Source organism: Balaenoptera borealis (genome assembly GCF_965194805.1).
Source record: "Balaenoptera borealis genome assembly, chromosome: 14".
Lineage (NCBI taxonomy): Eukaryota > Metazoa > Chordata > Mammalia > Artiodactyla > Balaenopteridae > Balaenoptera > Balaenoptera borealis.
Genome location: NC_138875.1, coordinates 82,362,482 through 82,389,531, shown reverse-complemented (window position 1 = coordinate 82,389,531; position 27,050 = coordinate 82,362,482). Strand labels below are relative to the sequence as shown.

The 27,050-nt window shown below is 37.4% G+C and overlaps 1 protein-coding gene across 17 annotated transcripts in view; it reads right to left on the bottom strand.

Annotated features, from left to right (window-relative positions):
• ATXN2 (ataxin 2) overlaps positions 1–27,050 on the bottom strand; it is a 132,025-nt gene that overhangs the window by 30,779 nt on the left and 74,196 nt on the right. For 13 of the 17 annotated variants that reach the window (XR_014234512.1, XR_014234513.1, XR_014234514.1 and 10 more), the window contains exons 10-18: positions 25,118–25,327; positions 21,524–21,706; positions 19,409–19,606; positions 18,903–19,010; positions 18,556–18,626; positions 13,002–13,303; positions 11,896–11,959; positions 11,119–11,271; positions 10,664–10,730 (exon numbers count right to left, since the gene is read on the bottom strand). Coding sequence is in view for 7 of the 17 variants with exons in the window: in XM_082355845.1 (XP_082211971.1) it covers positions 10,664–10,730; positions 11,119–11,271; positions 11,896–11,959; positions 13,002–13,303; positions 18,556–18,626; positions 18,903–19,010; positions 19,409–19,606; positions 21,524–21,706; positions 25,118–25,327 (1,356 nt within the window). In the remaining 10 variants the exon portion in view is untranslated. The remainder of the gene's footprint in view (positions 1–10,663; positions 10,731–11,118; positions 11,272–11,895; positions 11,960–13,001; positions 13,304–18,555; positions 18,627–18,902; positions 19,011–19,408; positions 19,607–21,523; positions 21,707–25,117; positions 25,328–27,050) is intronic. The other 4 variants (XM_082355844.1, XM_082355848.1, XM_082355847.1 and 1 more) reach the window with 3 other exon arrangements.

Genomic DNA, 27,050 nt, shown 5'->3' with positions numbered 1-27,050 from the left:
GTGTCAAAAGTGATCTGCGAAGTTTTGTGCTGGAGATTTCTTGCTGAATGATGCTCCACGGTCGGGTAGATCAGTTGAGGTTGATAGCGATCAAATCGAGACATTAATTGAGAACAATCAACATTCTACCATGTGGGAGATAGCCGATACACTCAAAATGTCCAAATCAAGTGATGAAAATCATTTGCACCAGCTTGGTTATGTGAATCGCTTTAATGCTTGGGTTTCATATAGGTTAGGCGAAAAAAACCTCCTTGACTGTATTTCCACATGCGATTCTCTACTTGAACGTAATGAAAACGTTCTGCTTTTAAAACAAATTGTGATGGGCAATGAAAAGTAGATACTGTACAATAATGTGGAATGGAAGAGATCGTCGGGCAAACAAAATGAACCGCCACCAATTACACCAAAGGCCAGTCTTCATCCAAAGAAGGTGATGTTGTGTAAAGGGTGGGATTGGAAGGGAGTCCTCTATTATGAGCTCCTTCTGGAAAACTAAACGATTAATTCCAACAAGTACTACTCTCAATTAGACCAACTGAAAGCAGCACTCGACAAAAAGCGTCTGGAATTAGTCAACAGAAAAAGCGTAATCTTCCATCTGGATAACGCAAGACCACATGTTTCTTTGATGACCAGGCAAAAATTGTTTCAGCTTGGCTGGGAAGTTCTGATTTATCTGTTGTATTCATCAGACACTGCACCTTCGGACTTCCATTTATTTCGGTCTTTACAAAGTTCTCTTAATGGAAAAAAATTTCAATTCCCTCAAAGACTGTAAAAGGCACCTGGTACAGTTCTTTGCTCAAAAAGGTAAAAAGTTTTGGGAAGTTGGAATTATGAAGTTGCCTGAAAAATGGCAGAAGGCAGTGGAACAAAATGGTGAATATGTTGTTCAAATAAAGTTCTTGGTGAAAATGAAAAATGTGTCTTTTTTTAAAATAAATAAATTTATTTATTTTATTTTATTTATTTTTGGCTGTGTTGGGTCCTAGTTGCTGCGTGCTGGCTTTCTCTAGTTGCAGTGAGCGGGGGCTACTCTTTGTTGTGGTGCGTGGGCTTCTCATTGTGGTGGCTTCTCTTGTTGCGGAGCACGGGCTCTAGAGCGCAGGCTCAGTAGTTGTGGCGCATGGGCCTAGTTGCTCCACGGTATGTGGGATCTTCCTGGACCAGGGATCTAACCCCTGGTCCCCTGCACAGGCAGATTCTCAACCACTGGGCCACCAGGGAATTCCCTGTGTCTTATTTTTACTTAAAAACTGAAGGAACTTTTTTGGCCAAGCCAATAGAAGTTGGCCTTTGAAAAGGTCAATAAGTCTCTAACAAGACTGATCAATAAAAAAGGGGGAAAAGACATAAATTATCAATACCAGAAGTGAAAGACAGAGCATCACTACAGATCCTAAAGACATTAAAAAGATAAAGGTATATTATGAACAACTTTATGCCATTAAATCTGGTAAATTAGATGAGATGGCCAGCATTAACTTGGTATCAAGATCCTACAAAGACATTACAAAGCAAAGCAAACTACAGACCAACATCCACCATGAACACAGACAAAAACCTCTTTAATAAAATACTATCAAGTCATATCCAGGAAAACATATAAAGATAATACACCATGACTAAGTGTATAAATGGGGTGCCAGGAATGCAAAGCTGGTTCGATATTCAAAAATCAATCGGACTTCCCTGGTGGCACAGTGGTTAAGAATCCGCTGCCAATGCAGAGGACACGGGCTTGAGCCCTGGTCCGGGAAGATTCCACATGCCGTGGAGCAACTAAGCCCATGTGCCACAACTACTGAGCCTGCGCTCCAGAGCCTGCGAGCCACAACTACTGAGCCCACATGCCACAACTACTGAAGCCTGCGTGCCTAGAGACCATGCTCCGCAACATGAGAAGCCACCGCAACCAGAAGCTCATGCACCGCAATGAAGAGAAGCCCCCGCTCGCTGCAACTAGAAAGCCTACGCGCAGCAACGAAGACCCAATGCAGCCACAAATAAATAAATGTATTAAAAAAAAAAAAAGCCACTGAGGTGTTCAATTAAAAAAAACAATGTAATTCTTCAAAATAACACAGCAAATCAGAAAAACCATATGATCAGCATAAGAGATGCTGAAGTATTTGACACAATTCAATAACCATTCATCACTAAAAAACAAAACAAAACAAAAAACATCCTCAGCAAGTTATGAATTGAAACCACAACTAACACTATACCAAAGGGTGAAAGATACTGTTTCACCCCTAAGATCAGGGGCATGGTAAGGAATGCATCCCTTCTATTCAGTAAGTAATGTATTAGAAGACCCAGCCAGTGCAGTACGGTAAAAAAAAGACAGATATACTGACTGGATTATGATTGTGTACATAGAAAAGTCTAAGTAAGTCTAAAAAGAAGCTATTAGAAACAATAGATGGGTTTATTAGCAAAGTGGCAAGACACAAGGTTGATAGTAAAAAATCTAGTGTATCCCTATATACTAGGTAAACAAATGCTGAAAAATTTACGCCATAAAAAATATGAAATACTAAGTGATAAATTTAAGTAAACAAATGCAAAACTTATACAATGAAAACTACAAAATACTGGTGAAATTGAACACTTAAATAAATGGAGAAATACAACATGCTTGTGGATTGGAAAATTAAATATTGTTAAAGGGGGTCAAGTCCCCCACAAACTGATCTTCAGATACAGACACAGATAATTCCAAGCTGATTCTACAGTTTATTTGGAAATGTAAAGAACCTAGAATAGCTAAAACAATTTTAACAAAGACGACTAAAGCTGGAGGACTTCCATGAACTGATTCTAAGATTTATTATAAAGTAACAATAATCAAAAAGCGAGTACTGGCATGAGGATACACAGATTAACACAACAAAATAGTTCAGGAATAGATCACACATATACAGACAACTGAATTCTATGAAGATGCCAAGATAATTTAACAGCAAAACAGAGGCTGGTGTTGGGAAAACTGGATATATATACATGGAAAAAAAAAAAACAAAACAACGAACTGCATGCCCTGCACAAAAACTAACTTCAGGTCGATCATACACCTAATTGTAAAAGCTAAAACTTGTATTAAACTTCTGGAAGAAACATAAAAATATTCACAACCTGGGGCAGGCAAAGGCTTCTTAGTTATAACAAAGCATGAATCATAAGAGAAAAACATGATAAATGGGACTTCATCAAAATAAACAACACAGGCTCTTTGAAAATATTCATAATACCTATACCTGATAAAGGATTTGTATCCAGAATATATAAATAACGGTTACAATTAATAGTAAGAAAACAAACCAAAAGTAAATAAAGGAAAAAGATTTGAACAGACACTTTGCAAAAGAAGACAGCCAATAAACACATGAAAAGATGTTCACAATCAGTAATCATTAAAGAAATGCATATTAAAACCACAGTGAGGGGCTTCCCCGGTGGCGCAGTGGTTGAGAATCTGCCTGCCAATGCAGGGGACACGGGTTCGAGCCCTGGTCTGGGAAGATCCCACATGCCGCGGAGCAACTGGGCCCGTGAGCCACAGTTACTGAGCCTGCGCGTCTGGAGCCTGTGCTCCGCAACAAGAGAGGCCACGATAATGAGAGGCCCGCGCACTGCAATGAAGAGTGGCCCCCGCTTGCCGCAGCTAGAGAAAGCCCTCGCACAGAAACGAAGACCCAACACAGCCATAAATTAAAAAAAAAAAAAAAAAAAAAAAAAAAAAAAAAAAAAAAAGAAGACTTAAAACCACAGTGAGGTAGCGTAACACACTCATCAGATGGGCTAAAATTAAAAAGACAGACAAGGGACTTCCCTGGTGGTGCAGTGGATAGGACTCCATGCTCCCAATGCAGACGGCCTGGGTTCGATCCCTGGTCAGGGAACTAGATCCCACATGCATGCCCGACTAGGAGTTCACATGCCACAACTAAGGAGCCCGCATGCCGCAACTAAGGAACTGGTGAGCCACAACTAAGGAGCCCAGCCCACAAGCTGCAACTAAGGAGCCCACCTGCCACAACTAAGACCTGGTGCAACCAGATAAATAAATAAATAAATAAATAAGCCAGAAAATTGTTGGCAAGGATGCAAAGCAATTGTAACTCTCATACATGGCTGATCAGTTGAAATGTAAAATGACACAATCACTTTGGAAAACAATTTACCAGTTTCTTATTAATTTAAAATTGCATTTACCATACAACTCAAAAATTCTAGTTCTAGATATTTAACCAAGAGAAATGAAAGCAAATGTTCACACAAACACCTGTACAAAAATGTTCTTAACAGTTTTATTCAGAACAGCCAGAAACAGAAAATAATCCAAATACCCATCAACTGGTAATGGGTAAACTGTAGTATAATCATAAAAATGGAATGCTCTTCAGCAATAAAAAGGAATAAATGGATACAGATGATAATATGAAATATTCTCAAATTATTATGTTGTTTAAGCCAGACGCAAAAAATACAATACACGATTCCATTTACTAAATAAAAAATATCTAGAAAAGTCAAATCTAATCTACAGTAAGAGAAAGTAGATCAGTAGTTGCCTGGAGTGGGTGGCACTGGAGTAGAGTTTTCATCAAAATATACACTTAAAAGAAAGACATTTTGTTGTATGTAAATTACAGAACAATAAAACTGGTTAAAAATTTTGGATAGCCATTTGGAACAAGATAAACTGGATTCATACCTTACACTGTGTATAAGGTAATTTCCAAATCAATCAGAAATTTAAATGTAAAAAAGAGGAAGTTATATTAAATTCTAGAAAGCATATGAATTCTTTTACTACACATGAGTGGGCAAAAATCTTAAAAACCATAAACCAAAAAATCAAAAGGTAAATCACAGCAGAAAATCATAACACTTCTAGGAAAAAAACAACCACAGGAGACAATCTTTGCAACCTTGGAGTATGCAAATATAGGAAACAAAAACACAACCATAGAAGAAAAATTTATCAAATGGACTCCAAAATGAATAAATAAGCCACAGACTACAAGAAAATGTTTGAAATACAGAAAAAGGAATTACATTAACCCATACTCCTACAACTCAGTAAGATAACTCAATTAAAAAAAGTATAAGGAAAATCTTGATACAGTGATATATAGTAACTTCTAGGAATATGATGTCTTCAAACAAAAAAATTCATGGGTGCAGAACAGTACATATAGTGTGCTTCGTTTTGTGTATGAGGGAAGAAAAATAAATGTCGACAAGGATGTCATGACAATTTAATGAGGAAAGAACAGTCTTTTCAACCAATGGTGCTGGGATAACTGGATATCCACATGCAAAAGAATGAATGTGGACCCCATCCTCATGCTATACACAAAAATTACCTCAGAATGTATCACAACCTAAATGTTAGAGCTGAACTATAAAACTCTTAGAAGAAATCACAGTATATCTTTGTGACCTTGAGTCAGGAAATGGCTTCTTAGTATGATACCAAAAGCAAAAGCAACAACAAAAATACAAATAAATCGAAGTTCCATCAAAATTTAAAAACTTCTGTGCTGCAAAGGACACCATCAAGCAAGTAAAAAAGACAACCCATAAAATGGAGAAAATACCTGTAAATCCTGTATCTGATAAAAGATTTGTATACAGACTATATAAAGAACTCTTACAACTCAGTGATTAAGAGACAAATAACTTAATTAAAAACTAGGTCAAATATGTGAATAAACATTTCTCCAGAGAAGATATGCAAATAGTCAATGAACACATGAAAAGATGTTCAACATCATCAGTCACTAGGGAAATACAAATCAAAACCATAATGAAATACTATTTTATAAGCACTAGGATTATAACAGACAACAAGTGCTGGTGAGGATGTGGAGAAATTGGGACCCTTGTACACTACTGGTAGGAATAAAAAATGGTGCAGCCACTCTGGAAAACAGTGTGGCAGTTTCAACACTAATTCCACTCCAAGAGAAATGAAAACATAAGTCCACACAAAAACTGTACACTAATGTTCAGCATTATTTCATCACAATAGTCAAAAGTGGGAACAACCCAAAGAAGCATCAACTGATGAATGGATAAATAAAATGTGGTATCTATACAATGGAATATTATTCATCCATAAAAAGGAATGAAGTACTGATATATGCTCCAACATGGATGAACTTTGAAAACATTATGCTAAGTGAAAGAACCCAGTCACAAAGACTGCATTCAATATGATTTCATTCATATGAAATATCCAGAATAGGCAAATCTACAGAGAAAAGAAGGTAGATTAGCATGTCTACGGTATGAGTGTATATGCACATGAGGTGGGAGGGGAACAATTACTAAAAGGTATGAGGTTTCTTTTTGGAGTGATGAAAATGTTTTAAAATTGACTGTGGTGATGATTGGGCAACTCCGAGAATATCTTAAAACCCACCGAACTGTATACTTCAAAGGGATGAATTTTATGGCATTCGAATTACAGTTGACCCTTGAACAATAGAAGTTTGAAATGTGTGGGTCACTTATACGCAGATTTTTTTCAACAGTAAGTACTACAGCACTAAACGATACACTGTTGGTTGATCTAGAACTGTGGACATGGAGGACTGACTATAAATTATATTCAGTTTTTGACTGCACAGAGGGTCAGTGTCCCTAACCCCCGGGTTGTTCAAAGGTCAACTATATATCTAAATAGAACCATTTAAAAAAAATAGAACATATTATTTGCAAAGAAACAAATGTATACTTGCAAAAATAGACACTGTAAGGATACATAGAAAGTAACTTTAAATGATCACCTGCTGGTGATGGAAGGGATGATCCACATCTGGGATGGAAGTGATGAGGAAAGGACAAATGAAGAGACTGGGATGAAAGCAAGACTTCTCTGAATAATCTTTTTATGTAATTTCCACTTTGAAAATATATATTTCACACACAAAAAATAAAATGAATAAAAAAACTATCCTTACAAATGATAACGAACTCAATCAGGTTAACCTACCTATGTGTCAAACTGTGGACATAACTCAGTGACTATAGAAAACGGTATTTTGGAAGTAACAAGGGTAGCAACTCCTGACTCTGAAAATTGGCACTTAAAGAATTCTTAGTGAAATAGATACTAAAGAAACCTTAAATTTTATTCTGTAGTCCAGGAGTTAGACAACAAATAGTTTGGAAACATCTAATACACATTATAGGAAAATGTAAATAAGCCAGCCTCTAAGATGGCCCCCAATGACCCCACCTCCTGGTATTCACACCCTTATGCAGTCCCCTCCCACATGCACCAGATTTGCTCTGCTTGATCTATACAGCAAATGACAGAAGTTAAGATACGTCACTTCCAAGGTTAGATTGTTAAACAAACTGTAGCTTCCATTTAGGTCAGTTTCTCTCTGAATACTCACTGTGGGAGAAGCCAGCTGCCATGTTATGACCAGAACTATCCTGCCAACAGCTCTGAATCTGGAAGCAGATCCACCAGCCCCAGTTCAGATAACCACTTTTCTAGCCAACATCTTGTCTGCAACTTCTTAAGAGACTCTAAGGCAGAACCACCTAGCTAAGTAGCTCCTGGATTCCTGACCCTCAGAAACTAAGTGAAATAATATATGTTTGTTGTTTTAGGCAGCTAAGCTTTGTGGTAATTTGTTCAAAGACAGATATTATTAACTCAATAGCAATGAATATATCCAATGACCAGAAAATGGTTTCTAAATACTATTTCCCAGCAAAGAGAATGAGGGTTGCTTGGAGGATTACTGATCCAGGTCTAAGAGTTAGAAGATTAGCCTGAGACATCGTATTTGCAGCAGAAAGGAAGCTATCAGAGACAAATGAGTAGTACCCAAAGGCCACAGGAGCCAACTTGAAGGGATTACCATCAATCAAAGATGGGACAATGGGAGCAGCAAAAAAAAAAATAATTGACTGAAATACAATGAATATATAAAATTATATGAAAATCCATGTATTCATAACTTTCCTGTACAAACTATTTCAGGATACCCAAACAGCCCTCGTTAAAAAGAACAGCCCCTTACAGAATGATTCTAGCTAATAAACGGAGAAGAAATACTAGAAATTCAGAAATCGCTGTTTTCAAACTCCTAATTACAGTGATTTCCAAAGTATGGTCCTATACCAGCAGGATCACTAGGGAATTGGTTTTTTTATAAATTGCACTAGAAAAGTAAATTCTCAGGCTGTGCCCCAAACCTACTGAATTAGAAATTCTGGGGATGGGGCCAAGCAATTGGTGTTTTTAACAAACTCTCTAAGTGATTCTAATGTACACTAAACTTTGAGAACCACAGCCCAATGAAAAGATGATGCTAAGTATCAATCATTAATGAATTAGATGAAAGACTAATAGAAAACTTTATGATTGGGGAGGGGAGGATCAGGCTATCACCATCTGAGAAAGATGGGGGGAATCAGTCCTCAAACTGCAGTAATGGTTAGCTTTTCACCTTAAGGTAGTTGATTTTTGTTTTTGTAGCCAAAGCCTTCTACCACCCCAACTTCGCCTCGAAGTAGGACCAGATATTGTACAGCTCTCGAATGATCCAATATAGAGTACTCACAAACATCTATCAAGTATTCTTATCTCTTCCCGTAAAAAAGTTAAACCTGAATGTAAACAATGACATCACAAGAAGTAAAGAGACAAATCTAGAATACAGGACATGCTACATAATATTTGGTTTCTGCCACAAAGCAACAGCAGGGGTAAAAACAGCAGGGGAACTACAAAGACATGTAACAAATATAATAATGTGAAGATCTTGGGCTTCCCTGGTGGCGCAGTGGTTGAGAGTCTGCCTGCCAGTGCAGGGGACGCGGGTTCGAGCCCTGGTGTGGGAGGATCCCACATGCCACGGAGCAGCTCGGCCCGTGAGCCATAATTGCTGAGCCTGCGCGTCTGGAGCTTGTGCTCTTCAACGAGAGGCCACGGTAGTGAGAGGCCCGCGCACCTCGAAGAAGAGTGGCCCTCGCTTGCCACAGCTAGAGAAAGCCCTCGCACAGAAACGAAGACCCAACACAGCCATACATACATACATACATAAATTAAAAAAAAAAAGAATGTAAGCAGACAAGAATCTCATTAAAAAAAATAATAATAATAATGTGAAGATCTTATTTTGATCCATATTCAAAACAAACGGACTGTAAAAATATATTCTTGGCTCAGTCAGGGTAATCTGATTATGATGGTTATTAGATGATAAAAAGGAATTACTGTTTATTTTTATAAAGTGTGATAACAGACTCGACTCTGGCTATCTAACAAAAATATCCATACTTTTATATATGATACACACGAAGTATGTAGAAATGAAATGGCAGGTCCTCAGAATAAGATTAACCCTATAACTAGATAACTTTAAATGATCTAAGGTAGAGTTCTTCCAATAGGTTCCAGTGTTCTAAGGAAAGATAAAGGATATACTTTTTTTTTTTTTTTGGCTGTGCCACACAGCTTGTGGGATCTTAGTTCCCTGACCAGGGACTGAACCTGCGCCCCCTGCATTGGAAGTGCAGAGTCTTAACCACTGGACTGCGAGGGAAGTCCCAGAAGCAACTTAAATTTAAATGTCCATCAACAGATGAATGGATAAAGAAGATGTGGTATATACGCAATGGAATATTACTCAGCCATAAAAAAGAATGAAATAATGCCATTTGCAGCAACATGGATGAACCCAGAGATTATCATACCAATAGTGAAGGAAGTCAGGCAGAGAAAGACAAATATCATACGATATCACGTATATGAGTCTAAAATATGATATAAACGAACTTATTTACAAAACAAACAGACTCACAGACACAGAAAACAAACTATGGTCACCAAAGGGGAATGCGGTGGGGACACATGAGGCACCTGGGACTAGCCGATACAAACTATCATATATGAAAGAGACAGACAACACAGGGAACTACAGTCAATACCTTGCAATAAACTATAATGGAAAAGAAAAAAAGTGCAATTTGAGTGATGGGGGTAATTATTGGGCACTGAGAAATGACTTTACTATATAAACGATTCAACTTTCTAGTCTCAATAAAATTATAGCAAATAATTGCTCTCAATTACCTAAATGGCAAAAGAGGGGAACCCTTTAGCATTTTTCAATGTTAAGAAATTTCCTTTTAAGATAAATATGTGTTTTTTTCCTATGAAGGCTCTTCTACACAGAGAATACTCGATTATACAACACTCTCATTTTAAAGATGAGGAAACATTCCTCTAATAGCATTTTGATGGTTTCTAAAGTGAGCCATCTCTGCTCAAAAAGAAATTCTAAATTTTGGGGAAAAAAATCATATACAAAACAAGAACGTCAGCAACTAGTTAATTAATGTAGCGAACCCTCTTTCCAAATTTAACATTGAAAACTTCAAAATTAAATTATTTTTTGCGAAGAGGATCCTGAAATTCACAACTGATGGGTATTTTCTCCTCCTGTTTTTGTTCATAAAAATGCATCTAAACACCTGATGTAACATTGAGCACCAGAAGTCAATGAATAGCTTCACTGAAAGTCAAAACTGAACCACAAATATTTATTCGTTATAAATTGAGTTATTTAATTCATGCAGCATGCAGACTACAAGCAAATACAGGCAGGATTATTCTCACCTTTACCTGCTCTATATGTCTTGGCTTGATTGACAGGCATGGGCGTCATAGGTATAGGATATAAAGGCTTAAGGGAATAAAAAAAACAAAAACAAAAACTGAAGATTAGGCTCTCAAGATATTAAGAATGTATTTTACCACTCTCTCTTAGTTGCATATTGCTAGAGAGCTAGCTCTGAGGTTTCCTGATTCTTTATGAGTCATTAAAAAATAAAATCACACCCACAGCTAAAAGGACAAACCCCAAACTGCAGTAAATCTAAATCATCTTTCTTACCAGAAACATTCTCAGATTTAGGTCCTTATACTAACAACACACCACACTGCAAGCTTCCACTTTTTAAATACCTCTGTTATACCATCACTGCCTCAAATCATTGCATACCTACAGAGTGCTTGGTGTCAAATACAAATAACTTAGAGAGGGTAAATGAACACCAAATTCTATGACTTACTTGCACTCCTGGGCTCACTGGGACTGGATACATCATATTTGGTGCAAAACAAACAGGTTGAGTATAAACTGGAGTTGGCTGCTGATGACCCACCATAGATGGGCTAGGTTGTGCTTGAGGACGAGGCGAAGTTGGGGTGGTAGAAGGCTTTGGCTACAAAAACAAAAATCAACTACCTTAAGGTGAAAAGCTAACCATTACTGCAATTTGAGGACTGATTCCCCCCATCTTTCTCAGTTTTACTCACTGTTGATTAGTAGTACCTCTTAATGAAAGTATCTCACAGAAAATAAACTTCCACATGTTTCAAATAAAAGAAAAAAAATACTTGGTTATGTTACCAATTACCAAGTATTATTGGTTGATTACTGTTACCAATTAATCAACAATGCTATTAAAAATAGCAGTGGTGATTTTTAAGGAACTGGAGACTTTTTAAAAATTAAAAAATAAACACATCATCTTACAAAGTCAGTAGAATAATAACTGTACATCTGTGAACCTGAGAGCCTCGCTGGCCAACCATCTTCAAATTCTGAGTCAGAAAGATTAAAAACTTTGCCCCAGACCACATCTAATTGATGACAAAACTAGCATTTTTTCCTATGGCTCAAAAATATTCATTAATGACTACAGAAGAAAAAAGAACTTAAACTAAAAGTTGTTTTAGAATACTATAACTGAATTTAGACAGCAGGTATGGGAAAGGGAATATTACTACTAATAATTTTTTTTTTAAGAGGCTGGATTATTCCAAAGAGAGAGAGAAAAACGTACCTGAGAAAAGGAACGCGGGTTGAACTCCTTCGCATTGGGATTCAACGTTGATTTCCTCACTTGCCTAAACCGGAAAAAAAATAAAGCCCAGTGAAATCTGCATGGAACTTATGCTACTGTAAAGTCTTTTATACCTGACAGTTTTTTTTAAATTGCTAAACATTTAAACAATTCTCACTAGAAGATCATTAATTCTCTTCATTAAAACACACATATACATAATCCCCACCCCTTATTTTGATAATTACTAGCCAAAAAAGGACAAATTTTTTAAAAAGTGTAATACGAATGCTTTTCTCAAGAGCAATCAACAAAACTTGAACTGAAAAGACAGTAGCCCCTTATAAAATATCCGTAAAAGCAATCCTTAATATACCAATTCTCTAGCATGCAGTATTTTTTATGTGATAAATTGTTTCCTATGTGAAATATCTTGGGAAAAATCTTGATTCTAATAAAAAATTTTTGCCTCAAATTAAGAATAAGTGCTCCTTGACTTATCAACATTTGCATTCCAATAGTTCATCTGTAACTGGGTTGTACGGAACCCAGAACAAATAAATCAATGGTGGTGTGGTTAAGTTTCAAGACTAGCCCACAAAAGCCCATTTAACTGATAATATATTGGATGTGCAGAATTAATTCTATCTTAACAAATCTAACTATTAACTAAAACTTTTTTTTTTTGAGGGAAAACACGTTGAATTCCAAGTAGGGGCACCAGATACTTCTCTCTCTTCTTGGCAGTGGAAGTTCTTAGTCAAGTAGCATAGTCAGGAGGTGGGTACTGACTAGCATACAGGGGATATCAGTCCCAAAGCCAGAGATTTTTCAACTCCCTGTACATTTATAAATAAGCCATTCTTAATTTATGCATAGGGTTTTTTTGCCACAGGGTGGAAAAACAGTGGAGGAGGGAAGAAGAGTATAGGGTGCAATGACCTAACTGACTTAAGATGTCATTTGTTTAGACCAATTTTTTCTAAGTTGAGAGCTACTCATAAAGCAGTCTAAAACTCTAGATAGATTCTTGAGTTGGAAGGCTCTGGACACCTTAAGGAAAAGTTAAGTAAATAACAGTCGTGCTAAATTCCAGGTTTACTCACTCAGCTGCATCTTTCTTCTCCTCTTTATCATCTTTCTCTTGTTTACATCCTGGACTGGAAGTCTGAACCCCTTGGGATGTGACCTCAGGTCCCCTCTTGTGCTCTGTGTTACTGAGGATTGAAGGGGAAATGCTGGGACTGCTCGGCTTGCTGCTGCCACTGGTGCAGTTGCTGCTACTTTCAATGAAAGAATCCTTAGCATTTGGTTCAATTTTGTCTTTGATCAAATCTCTTGATTTTTCTCCCTCTCTATTTTTGTTTAGCAGCTGATCCATAGATTCAGAAGTAGAACTTGGCTGTAACTAAATAAAGGAAATAATTATACTTAAATATTTTAAATAACTCTAGTAATCAATGTTTTTCCACGAGCACAAACTGAATAAGGCTTTTTTTGTACTTTACGAGTAATGTTTTCATTATAAGGCAACAATAACAAAATGTCTATACAACACAACTACAGTCATCTAAGCACTCAAATGTCCTAGCCTGAAAAGTTAAATATTTACTGAGTACATACCATGTGTCAGAAATTGTGTGTGCTAGGAATGGAAATATGAAATAGTTCCTATCCTCCCAAAGCTTTCCATCTGGATGAGATTAGACACTTGACAAACTGGGGTAAATGCTATAGGATCTCACGGGGAAAAGCAACTCACGGAAAGAGAAGGCTTCTCAATGGAAATGTCATCTAGTCTAAAGTGTGAAAGATATTGGGGGTTTGCGGGGGAGTTTGGAAAAGGGACTAACAGTCTAAGTACAAGAAACAGCATGTTTAAAGACCCATAGGAAAGGGAGAAGATGGCCCCGCTGTGGAACAGAAAAGTACTTACTGGTGGGCACAAGATGAGTCAAGAAATGACAAATTCACCCAGGAGGAATGAGATGATAAAGGAACTTGAAAGCTATGTTAAGAACTCTAACTTTTAGTTCTCAGCATAATAAGAAGTCACTGAAGAATTTTAAGCAGGTACAGACTGAGAAGATTAATAGTTCACAAAGATGGGCACAGCAGCTTTGTGGAAAATGAACTGCAGGAAGCCAAGTAAGAGTGTAGAGAGACCATTATGGCGGCTGGACTAAGACCTGGGCTTGACCTTGAGAAGTGGTGAGTTGGAGTCTGAAGTAGGTGCATTCAGAGGGAGACCTGGATAGACATGTACGTCAGTTAGACCTTGTAACCCATAAAGGAAACCACAAAACAGAAGCACCAACAAGAAGAGCAGAAGACAAAAACGTTAGTAAAATAAGTGATGGGGTTTTTAAGTTTGCAGAACAGAAGCAGTCAATGCTACTACTGTCTGATGATGATTTAAGATGCCCTACTCCACAGAAGAAAGAAAACAGGAATAGCTGAAGGAAATGACAAGAAAAAGAGAAGAAAAGGGCAGCAAGTAGAAGGAGCCATGGTGGAAATGAGAATAAATCCAAGCAGCAGCCCTAGGCAGTGAGAATAAGCTGAAGAGCAATTGTACAGCAGAAGGGGCTGCAAGACTAGAGAGACAGACTACTTCTTCAGCCTCAGGAAAGGCAGACCACTGTCAAAGTCTCACTACTGGAGCCCTTGGTATCCTGGCAAGCAGCACCACACATCTCAGGGGCTTCTCAAGCTTCACTGCATCACCAATATAAAGTCTCCAAGTAGTTGACGGCAGAAGGTGAAAGCAACATTTGGACACAGTGGGAGTTTAAGTCACAATATAGGTACTTAATGTTTAGTAGAGGCTATATGCGTAACGGACCAACTGTGTACTGCGTAAAACTTTAAATATTTGTCACAAGGGTCCTTGAGCGAGGCAAAAATAAGGCTTTTGATGTTGTTATTCATATAATGGCAAACATACCTATAGTACTCACTATGCGTTGGACACTGTTCTATTTACAAACTCATCATTCAGTTATTATAACAGCCCTATTTGATGTACATACTATTAGCGCAATCTTATAAATGACGAAAATAAGGCACAATTCATGCTTTTGAACATTCTTCTGTATTTCCTATCTGCAATATACTAAACATAAAAGAAAACTGAGATTATTCTTTTTATTTTTTCAAAATTGAACCACTGTTCCCTTTTATTGAGAAATAATTCACATATAACATCGTATTAGTTGCAGGTGTACAACATTGTGATTCAATATACGTATGTATTGCAAAATGATCACAATGTCTAGTTAACAGCCATTACCACACAGTTAAAAATTTTTTTCTTATGGTGGGAACTATGTAGACCTACTCTCTTAGCAACTTTCAAATATACCATACAGTATTATTGACTACAGTCACCATGCAGTACGTTACTTCCCCATGACTTATTTATAACTGGAAGTTTGTGCCTTTTGACCACCTTCACTCATTTTGCTGCCCCCACTGCCTCTGCCAACCACCAATCAGTACTGATGAGTTTGGGTTTTGTTTTCTTTTCTTTTTTTTAAGATTCCACAAATAAGTGAGATCATACAATATTTGAACTTCTCTGACTTATTTCACTTAGCATAATGCCCTCAAGGGCCACCCATGTTGTCAAAAATGGCAATTACTCTTCTTTTTTATGGCTGAAGAGTAATTCCATTGTATGTGCGCATATACATGCAGATATCTTGCGAGTTAGTGTTTTCGTTTCCTTTGGATAAATACCCAGAAGTGGAACTGCTGGATCATATGATAGTTCTATTTTTAATTTTTTGAGGAACCTTCATACTGTTTTCCATAGTGGCTGCACCAATTTATCCACCAATAGTGCACAGAGGTTCCCTTTTCTCCACATCCTGGCCAGGACTTGTTATTTCTTGTTTTGTATTTTTGAGAATAGCCATTCTAACAGGTGTGAGATCCCTCACTGTGGTTTTGTTTTGTTAAAATATTTGTTTATTTATTTATTTATTTGGCTGCATTGGGTCTTTGTTGTGACACGTGGGCTCTTTGTTATAGCGGGCAGGCTTCTCTCTATTTGTGGTGCACAGGCTTCGTTGCCCCGCATCATATGGGATCTCAGTTCCCTGACCAGGGATTAAACCGACATCCCCTGCATTGGAAGGCAGACTCTTAACCACTGGACCACCAGCGAAGTCCCCTCATTGTGGTTTTGATTTACGTTTCCTTAATAACTTCCTTAATAATTACATCTCCTTAATAATTTCCTTAATAATTAGTGAGGACCTTTTCATGGACCCGTTGGCCATCTTTACATCTTCTTTGGAAAAAATGTCTATTTAGATCCTGTGCTCATTTTAAAATCAGATTGTATTTTTGCTATTTAAGTCGTATGAATTCTTTATACATTTTGGATATTAACTCATAAGATATATGACTTACAAATACTTTCCCCATTTGGTAGTTCCCTTTAACTTTGTTGATGGCTTCCTTTGCTGTGCAGAAGACTTTTAATCTGACGTAGTCCCAGCTGTTTATTTTTGCTTTTGTTGCCTTTGTTTCTATTGTCAAATAAGAAAATCACTGCCAAGGCCAACGTCAAGGGGCTCGCTGCCTACGTTTTCTTCTAGGAATTTTATGGTTTCAGATCCTACTGTCACATCTTTAATCCATTTTGAGTTGATTTTTGTGTATGGTATAAGGCAGTGGTGCAGGACTTCCCTGGTGGCACAGTGGTTAAAAATCTGTCTGTCAGTGCAGGGGACATGGGTTCAAGCCCTGGCCCAGGAAGATCCCACATGCCACGGAGCAACTAAACCCACGCACCACAACTACTGAGTCTGTGCTCTAGAGCCCGTGAGCCACAACTATTGAAGCCCGCATGCCTAGAGCCCATGCTCCGCAACAAGAGAAGCCACCGCGATAAGAAGCCCACGCACCACAACAAGAGTAGCCCCCGCTCACCGCAACTAGAAAAAGGCTGCTCGCAGCAACGAAGATCAAACGCAGCCAAAAAATAAATAATTAAAAAAAAAAAAAAAGAGACAGTGGTGCAGTTTCATTCTTTTGAATGTGGCTGTTCAGTTTTCCCAACACCACTTATTAAAGAGACTGTCCTTTCCCCATAGTATATTCTTGGCTCTTCTGTCATAAATTAATTGACTGTATATGCATGAGTTTATTTCTGGGCTCTCTGTTGTTTCATTGATCTGTTTCTGTTTTTATGCCAATACCATACTGTTTAGATTACCGTATCTTTGAAATACAGTTTGAAATCAGACAGCATGATACCTCCAGCTTTGTTCTTTCTCAAGACTGCTTTGGCTATTCAGACCTTTTGTGGTTCCATACAAATTTTAGGATTGTTTGCGTTATTTCTGTGAAAAAAGCCATTGGAATTTTGATAGGATTGCACTGAATCCATAGATTGCTTTGGGTAGAATGGACATTTTTATGGGAAAACTAAAATTCTTATGTGACTCAGAGAAAAAGAAACCTGTGATTGCCGGTACAACTTTGGTTCATCTATATTTTGGTAATAAAAATTAATATTTATTGAGTATATACTATGTGTCAAGAACTATATTAAACACTTTACAGGCAGTATCTCATTAATTTTCACAAGAACACGATGAAGTAGGTTCTACAATTATCCCATTTTGGCTTGGGAGATGCAGACAACATGCCTCAATGTTGTACAGAGGGCAAGATTTAAACCTAGATCATTGGGACTTCCCTGGTGGCACAGTGGTTAAGAATCCGCCTGCCAATACAGGGGACACGGGTTCAAGCCCAGGTCTGGGAAGATCCCACATGCCGCGGAGCAACTATGCCCGTGCACGACAACTACTGAAGCCCGTGTGCCTAGAGCCTGTGCTCCGCATCAAGAGAAGCCACCACAATGAGAAGCCACCACAATGAGAAGCCCGCGCACCGTAATGAAGGGTAGCCCCCGCTCACCGCAACTAGAGAAACCCTGCACGCAGCAACGAAGATCCAATGCAGCCAAAAAAATATATAAATAAATAAATTTATTAAAAAAAAAAATAATAAAATTACTCAAAATATAAATTGGCGCAGCCACTAAGAACAACAGTATGGAGGTTCCTTAAAAAACTAAAACTAGAGCTACCACATGATCCAGCAATCCCACTCCTGGGCATATATCTGGAAAAGACAAAAACTCTAATTTGAAAAGATACGTGCATCCCGACGTTCACAGCGGCACTATTTACAATAGCCACAACATGGAAGCAATCTATCTAAGTGTCCATCGACAGACGAATGGATAAAGAACGCTGAGCTTCCGCTATAGAGACCGCGAGCCACAATGACTGAGCCCACGTGCCACAACTACTGAAGACCACGCACCTAGAGCCTGTGCTCTGCAATGAGAGAAGCCCGCACACCTCAACGAAGAGGAGTCCCTGCTCCCAGCAATTAGAGAAAGCCCGCCTGCAGCAACGAAGACCCAACGCAGCCAAAAAATAAATAAATTAAAAAGGAAAAAAAAAAGAAAAAGATGTTTAGCTTTCTACACACATGGTTTTATTTTTCTGGGTGTATATATAATGCATTTTTTTTTTTATAATGCATTTTTGTAAATGGATGATATAAGAATTTTTAGTAATGCTTAAAAAAAATTTTTTTAAATTCTAATTCATTAGTCAATACGATACTTACCCTAAAGTCATTCTTAAATTTCTTTAAATCATCAATCTGTTTTCTATGTTCAGAAACAATTGGTGATATACCTGTAAAATTAAGAAGTGTTAGATCCAGATTTATTTCTAATCTTTAATTTAAAATTCTTTTAGGATGGGATGTTAGAAATGAAAATAAACTCTATTATCAAAATAATAAAAATTTCAATATGTTAATTATAGATTTTGACATGTTAAATTATGCATTTAAATATGCACAATCCTAAGAAAAAGTACTGACCAAAAATACTCTGTATTGGGCATGAAAGTAAGACATATTCCTTCTTATCTCTATAGTTATACCCAAAGACTTTTTAAAGCTCTAACCTTTACTTTCAGCTTTTGAGAAGCTAGGTGATGTCTCATTGGGCTTCATATTTTCTTTATTCCCTGCAGAAGAGTTCTGCCTCTGATCTTGAAGCCTGGAATCTTTAGCTAGAAAATAATATTTTACAAAAACTCAAAGTTAGATAGGAGCTATAGAAGTAAAAGGGGAAAATATTCAACAAATTTGATCCTATGTTTTTGGAAAAGAACATTTAAACAGAGGCTTTCCAATTTTGCAGACATATGAAACACTAATAATTTTATTTATATTGACATTTACTACCCAGGAATGTAAACTACCTTAACAACACACATTCAAGATAACATATGAAATTAGTAGCATTACTTAAACAACTAACTTCATTTACATAAAATTTTAAATGTACCCTCAAATACTGATACATACCTATGAATAAAACAACATAGCCAGTTTTCATAAACTTTTAAACCTCTAACATTCAACTTCACAAATGTCATTGTGGATCTGGAAGCCCTTTCTTACATACCCTCAAGAGATGGGGTTACAGCTCTGTTGGATGCAGGACTGGCAGGCGTAGGAGATGCAGCTGGTACAGGCATAGCAACAGCTTCAGCTGGAATAATACCAGCTTGGGGAGAAGCAAGAACTGGCCCACTAGGAGTATTTCCAATACTATTCTGTCTGGGAGACCTGGGTCTGTGAGTTTTAGGGGATAATCTTGGAACTACAAGAAAGAGAAAAGTTACCCATTATATTCTCAGTTCAATGTCACTTCTTCAAAAAGGCTTTCTGAAGATCTAGGTAAAATAGTTCTATCTGACCTCCTCCCCAATTACTTTTTATCCCATCACCCTGTTTTCTTTTTCAAAGTCTCAGGAATAGCAGTGATGATGGACAATACAAATATCTGAAGAATGAAAGCAATTACTAATACCTATGTCCAACAGTAGTTTTCCCTCCTAACTAATTATATTAATTCTAAAACAAAGTATTTTAAATGAATTTAGAAACTGGATTTCTAAGGCAGGAAAAATGCTACTTTTTAGGATAAAGATAACATTCTCTACTAAAAAGTGAGACTGTTTCTTTAAAATAGGTGGTGGTCGGTGGCGGGGGGGGGGGGGGGGCGGGAAATCCCTAAGAAGTAGGCTTATTTGGCCCTCCTTCAAATAATAAACTCAAACACCTTTTAGCAGTTTGCAGCCAATCCTACCTGCTCTTTCTTACCACATCAAAATCCACTCTGCAGTAACTAAGGAAATTGGGAACTCAATTTAGCTCAAAGGGGAAGCTAATCCAAGGAGGGGTTTAAATTCCACATGACTTCAAAATAAATATCTAATAGGTTTCATATGCCATTATAAACCTATTCAGATTCAAAGATTTAGAGAAAAATGGTTCAATTTGCTTCACTTTAGTGGTTCTTTACTTTTTTAAGTCAAAAGGGTCATGGAAGGAAAGTATTATTCAACAACTGTCATTTTTCTAATTAGTATAAAGAGCAAACCTATAACACAGTTCTGTATCTCCAAAACTGTGATTTTACTCTTTCACTTCTATAATCATGTTGTCACTTTCAAAATTCATTTCCAGACCATCTGAGTAATGTCAAACAATTAATGGTACACTAAAGAAATAAAGATTTTAGAAATTCTATTTTTTGTTAATTGAATCATTTCCTTGTAATTGAAGACCAAAGAAGAAAACAGAAAGTTCAAAGGAATTTACAATAAAATTATACCAATATGAAGGTGAGCAATGTGTACCAACTAAAGATATTTAATGGAGCTGGGTATATTTTTGTTTGTTTAAGCTTAAAGATCTTTTTCTTTTATAAGTTCTATGCACTGATTAAGATAGATTATGACCGAAAACCACAATCATCGCATGCTCAAACTAGTTATCATGGAAGCAAAACATCAATATTAAGTAGCAAAAGCAGTCTTAACTTAATTGTAAGATCCTGTCAAAGTATATTTTTCACACTTTTATAGCTGCCATCAGCACATTCTTCAGACTAATCACAGATAAAACTTGGGCCCCCGTGTTTGTTAGTCCTTAAAAGGGAAATATGGTCAGGAATTAGTGCCATATATTGGTGCTACAGAAACACAAGGACCTGGGCCCAGAATACTGCCTGGCATAAAGTAGGATGTCAATAAAAATGTATGGAATGAATAAACGGGGGGGGGGGGGGGGGGGGGAACACACAGCACCACAAGCCCAAAATAAATGTTTGTGGAATGAATCAATGAACAAAGTTGCTAAGAAGACACGAAATATGATCCCTCCAAATGTTATGTACTGTATTTGCCTTCCATTTGAGTGGTACTTTATAAAACTATAAAGTATATTCTTATTTATGAACCCCACATGAATTTCATCACAAGACCATAAAGTAGATTAGCTAAAGATTACTCACTGAGAAAAATGAAATTCAGAATGATCACATGATTTGCCCTAACATATGGTAAGTGGTAGAGCCCAGAAAAAAAATAGTTTTCCCAATTCCTGGTTACTCCACTATTTTTCATATATATACTTAGAGTTCCTCAAACATAGCTCAAGCTCAGCCCTTTTTACATCTAGTAGAATAACAAAATGAACATTATCATTATGCTTCAAGCCAAGTGTTACCTACCCCCGCTGACCACTGATGACCATGTGCCCCCTGCGGGACTGGTCCTTGCTGCTGGAGGAGCAGTCGCTTCACTTGGTGGGGTATGGGATACAAATTCTAGGCCACTGGAAATGGAACCCCTCCCAGCAGAAACTCTGTGATTTCGAGGGTGTCGCTGGGCCTTTGGGGACATCCTTGGAGGCCCTAAGAAAGAAATAGTGAACATCACATGAATGCCACAATGTCCATCAGTACTACTTTTTTGCTAAATACACATAGACCATTCTTTCTCTTTCTCTCTCTCTCTCACACACACACACACACACATTCCCCCTCTCTCTCTCATTTCTTCTTGGTTAAGAAAAAGGAAACAAACACCACATATATTTTTTGCCATACTCTTTCAGAATTATTTTGTGGAATGCCATAAAATTTTACAAATAAATTTTATTTTATTTCCCTTTATTTTTAAAGAAAGGGAGGGATGCAGTTGGTGGTAAGAAATCAAACAATAAGATGTCATAACTCTTCAAAGATCTTAGCAATTTGTTTAATCTATACCTATTATTCGTAGGCATATAAAAATAAATATAATAAAATGTTAATAGAGTTATAGCTACATGATGCAATGATTTTTATTTTAACATATACTTTTAGCTTTTCCCCTCAAATTTTCTACAATATATTACCTCTAAAATTCGGGGAAAAAAATTTTAAACAACAAACTATTGACCACGATATGTCTTTGTACTAGTAAAAAGATGCACATTTTCCTTCTTAAATTTCTCCAAAACCTTAATTTATCTACCTCTTCTGCCATGGTGAACAATTTCACGACCCATGTCTTACAACAGTCCTCACCTGTAGGAAGTGTCTCATACTTAACAGGCTGTGAACTGAAAATTCTACTGTTAAAGCATGACTTATAGACTAGAATAACTGACATTTGGGGAAGAAATTTGCACTGTACGAATTGTCAAAATTCCACATCAATCAATTCTGTCACCCCATTAGCAATTTCTATTTATAAAGAAGTCTACTGTGTATTCAAACAAAACTGTCAGGTGAAAACAGTGGACCCAATGACTCTTACCATAGAAACCTGACAGTGATAACTGGCAAAACTCATTCCTAATGCCAAAGCCAAGGCCCCTTACCCTTACCTTGCCAAACTCTTTTTTATTTTATTTTTTTGGCTGCGCCACGTGGCATACAGAATCTTAGTTCCCCGACCAGGGATTGAACCCGTGCCCCCTGCAGTGGACGTGTGGAGTCTTAACCACTGGACCGCCAGGGAAGTCCCTTGCCAAACTCTTTAGAATGTCAAATTAATTTGTGTCCTCAGTAGGAATTCAATCATGGGCACGATCTTACAAAGAATGTTAATGTTATATAATTTTCAACTGGAGATACAATTTATATTGAAGAATGAGTTAAGAACTGGGTATTTGCATATTTATACATAATTTTTACGTCCCTTTACAGAAAAAGACCAAGAAAGACGGTTGGCATAGCTCAATGAAATCAAACTCTAACTTAAAAAAATTCAGTCTTTGGCAATATGTAAAATTCTTTCAGAAACAAAATATATTCTCTATATTAAACACAGAAAACCACTATATTTAATAGTTTTATTTTGAAGTTCACATTTTAAAAATGCTTCAGCGTCACCTAACTACATGACTAGAAAACATATTTTAATTCAAATTATTTAAAAAGAAAAACTGAATAACACAGCATCCCTGAATATGCAGAAGGTGTACTTTTGTGTGAGTCCTTACATCTAACTCTCGTGAACACGCTCACACTCACTAATGAGTTCTATTTTATCTAACATATTCTCATGAACATCACTTATGCAAACAATAGACCACAACAAATATGTCAACAGAATGTAGCTTTTCATTTAGAGGCCACCATCACAGGCACTTCTGAGTAAGGAAGTCACCTTGAAAATCATGCTGTTCAACATGCTTTCAACATGTTGTTGAACACGCTGTTCAACAGCTAACAAGGTTAGCTGCTTTAGTCAAGATCACATGACCTCCCTGCCTGGATGACAACAATTTATTAAAAAACAGTTGGGCTTCCCTGGTGGCGCAGTGGTTGGGAGTCCGCCTGCCAATGCAGGGGACACGGGTTCGAGCCCTGGTCTGGGAGGATCCCACATGCCGCGGAGCGACTAGGCCCGTGAGCCACAACTACTGAGCCTGCGCGTCGGGAGCCTGTGCTCCGCAACAAGAGAGGCTGCGACAGTGAGAGGCCCGCGCACCGCGATGAAGAGTGGCCCCCACTCACCGCGACTAGGGGAAGCCCTCGCACAGAAACTAAGATCCAACACAGCCAAAAATAAAATAAATAAATAAATTTAAAAAAACAGCCAACTTGGGCTTCCCTGGTGGCGCAGTGGTTGGGAGTCTGCCTGCCAATGCAGGGGACACGGGTTCAAGCCCTGGTCTGGGAGGATCCCACATGCCGCGGAGCGGCTAGGCCCGTGAGCCACGACTACTGAGCCTGCGCATCTGGAGCCTGTGCTCCGCAATGGGAGAGGCCGAGACAGTGAGAGGCCCGCGCACAGCGATGAGGAGTGGCCCCCACTTGCCGGAACTGGAGAAAGCCCTCGCACAGAAACGAAGACCCAACACACCCAAAAAAAAAAAAAAAGCCAACTAGTTTTCTCCAGGGAAGCATTTTATGCCAGAAAACTGTATTAGTCTCAACATAAGCAATATCAACTGTAATTTTAATGAACAAATCAGATTAAAATTTTAACATATCAAATACTCCGAAATAATGTCAAAGGTCATTATCATTCAGAAAAAAGGTTTTTTACTTATGCACAACATTTAGATTAAAATGTGACCTTTCTACAACACATCCATGTATCTGATATGTAGCAATGGTGGATTTAGCATCAATGAATGAGAACTACAGGATTTTATTCTTTTTTATTGACAAGGGAAATAAATAAATAGATAGATAAATAAATAAAACCCTAAAGATTCATACATAGCTTTCTAAGATAAAAATTTTATCTTAGATCAAGAACTTCTTCCAGATTAAAGACTTTCACTATGAAATATTACAAAACTTTTTTTTAAAAATTCCCCAAACACAAAATTAAACTCTGTATTGTAATCTAAGAGTAAACACACAAAGGCAGCTACATGTAATGTCCCTCCTCAAAAAGGACCCCTAAACCATCACTCCTGCCTATGGCCAACAGGCAAATTCACTAGTACCTTGGCCAAGGAGCTATAAAAATGATAGGTTCTACAAAAAGTCCAAGACTGATGAAGAAAATTCACTGTTTACCATTAACCACTGTATACACTGTAAAGTGGAAGGGAGAAGGCCCTGGGCTGTAAAAGAGCATCATTACCAGGCAGAGACAAAACCCTCATTCTTACAATTCAGGATAGTTCATAGCTTCACACAGCATTTATCAAATTTCTAATGAACAAAAGGTTAATAGAAATAGTTTTAATAAACTAAAGTTAAAACACAGAAATTATAGGTTATTAAATAATGAAGAGGAAACTATTTTGTAATTATAAACTCACATAGGAGTTAAACAAAGACAAACAAAAACATGAACAAATTGTGGTATTGTACCTTCTGAAGACATGCGTTTAGGCATAGTAGAGACAGGAGCTGGAGAACCATGAGCAGAGGGGTGAGACGGGGGTCTGGATGGCCGCGAGGGGGGCCTGGAGGGCGGCCGTGTAGGGGTGGCTGCCCGAGGTGGAAGAGAGTTGGGACCTGACTGGTAGCGAGAAGGTGGGCGAGAGGAAGGAGATGGGCAAGGCGATGGCCAGGGAACACCTGACAGAACAAATGATATGAAGGAAAGTATAAAAACTAAAGAAAAAAATGAGGGAAAAAAGTAAACAGAAAAAAAAGTAAAATGACAAAAATGATTTCTTGTACATTTTAACCCTTTGAGGACAGTCATTTGACTTGTGATAAGTTTTAGCATAACTTAACTGACATAAATTCACATTTTACTTTAACCTCCTTAAAATTAAGTCTGTTTAAATGAATACACGTTCCCAAAGGGTTAATTAGGATCTACACATACTACTGAAGAAGACAGTTAAGACTTTGCCTATTAATTCTGCTTCTGTAACTGTTTCTTGGTAATCAATTGTTAAAAGGAGTATAACATACACCAGATAATTTCACACAATAAATCACAAAACTCAGGAATAAGATTATTATTAAAAGTTTTAGCTTGACACATCAGCTATTATATCTCATTAAAAATGCTGGTTTCTTATAACTGTCTGTGGTTTTCATCTAGTTTATACTTTAATGTAAGGTTGAGTTTGAAATCTCATTAGGCAGGTACATTTAAGTAGAAATAGAACATTACTTCTACTATTTTCTAGAGTCACAGGAGTGACAGGTTAATATTCATTGCCTTTTCAAAACACATATTTTAATCTTATCAAATTAGAAAAAGGGGACCTTCTAAATAATTTATGCAGTTAAACATTCATCTAAGAGACTGCTTAATAAACAATGCAACTACAAAGCAGTCATCACCAAATAAACCGACACTGAGGGATATGCACAGGTCAAAATACAGCTAACATGTAACATGACATATCACTTACCTTAATCTTAGGAAACAGTCCAGGTCTCCTCTCCATAGGGTTCCACACACTTGAGTATCATACATTTCCCAGCCCCTTTCAGGTTTTTTACTTTGAAAATTCTGTTCATGAACAACTAAAATTCTTTACTCAGTGAGCAAAGAAATTTCACCCCCAATACAAATGTATAGAAAATACTCAAGAGTGTTCATTGGAGAGGAATTCTGGAGAAAGACTCAATGAAAACAAATGAAATTGGAAACTTAGTGTTCTCTATTTTTCTAACTTTCCAAACTTAAATACCTAAAATTTAACGTCCACTGTTAGCCCTGAGTTAGTAACTAACACACCACCAGTATTATTATTATTATTATTATTATTATTATTATTATTATTATTATGGCTGTGCTGCACAGCATGTGGGATCTTAGTTCCCCAACCAGGGATTGAATCCACGTCCCCTGCATTGGAGCACCGAGTCTTTTTTTTTTTCCATGAGTAATTACAATTTTAATAGTAATATAAATAGAATCCCATGAGTTGGCATTATAACTACTTTCAAATAATAAGATAAAATTAATTTTAGGCTGATAAATTTTAAAAAGCTTCCCATTTTATTATTTTTTTTTTAGCTATATGTATACATATATCCCCATACGCCCTTCCTCTTGCGTCTCCCTCCCACCCTCCCTATCCCACCCCCCTAGGTGGTCACAAAGCACCAAGCTGATCTCCTTGTGCAATGCAGGTGCTTCCCACTAGCTACCTATTTTACATTTGGTAGTGTATATATGTCCATGACACTCTCACTTCATCCCAGCTTACCCTTCCCCCTCTCCATGTCCTCAAGTCCATTCTCTACATCTGCGTCTTTATTCCTGTTCTGCCCCTAGGTTCGTCAGAACCTTGTTTTTTTTTTTTTTTTTAGATTCCATATATACGTGTTAGCA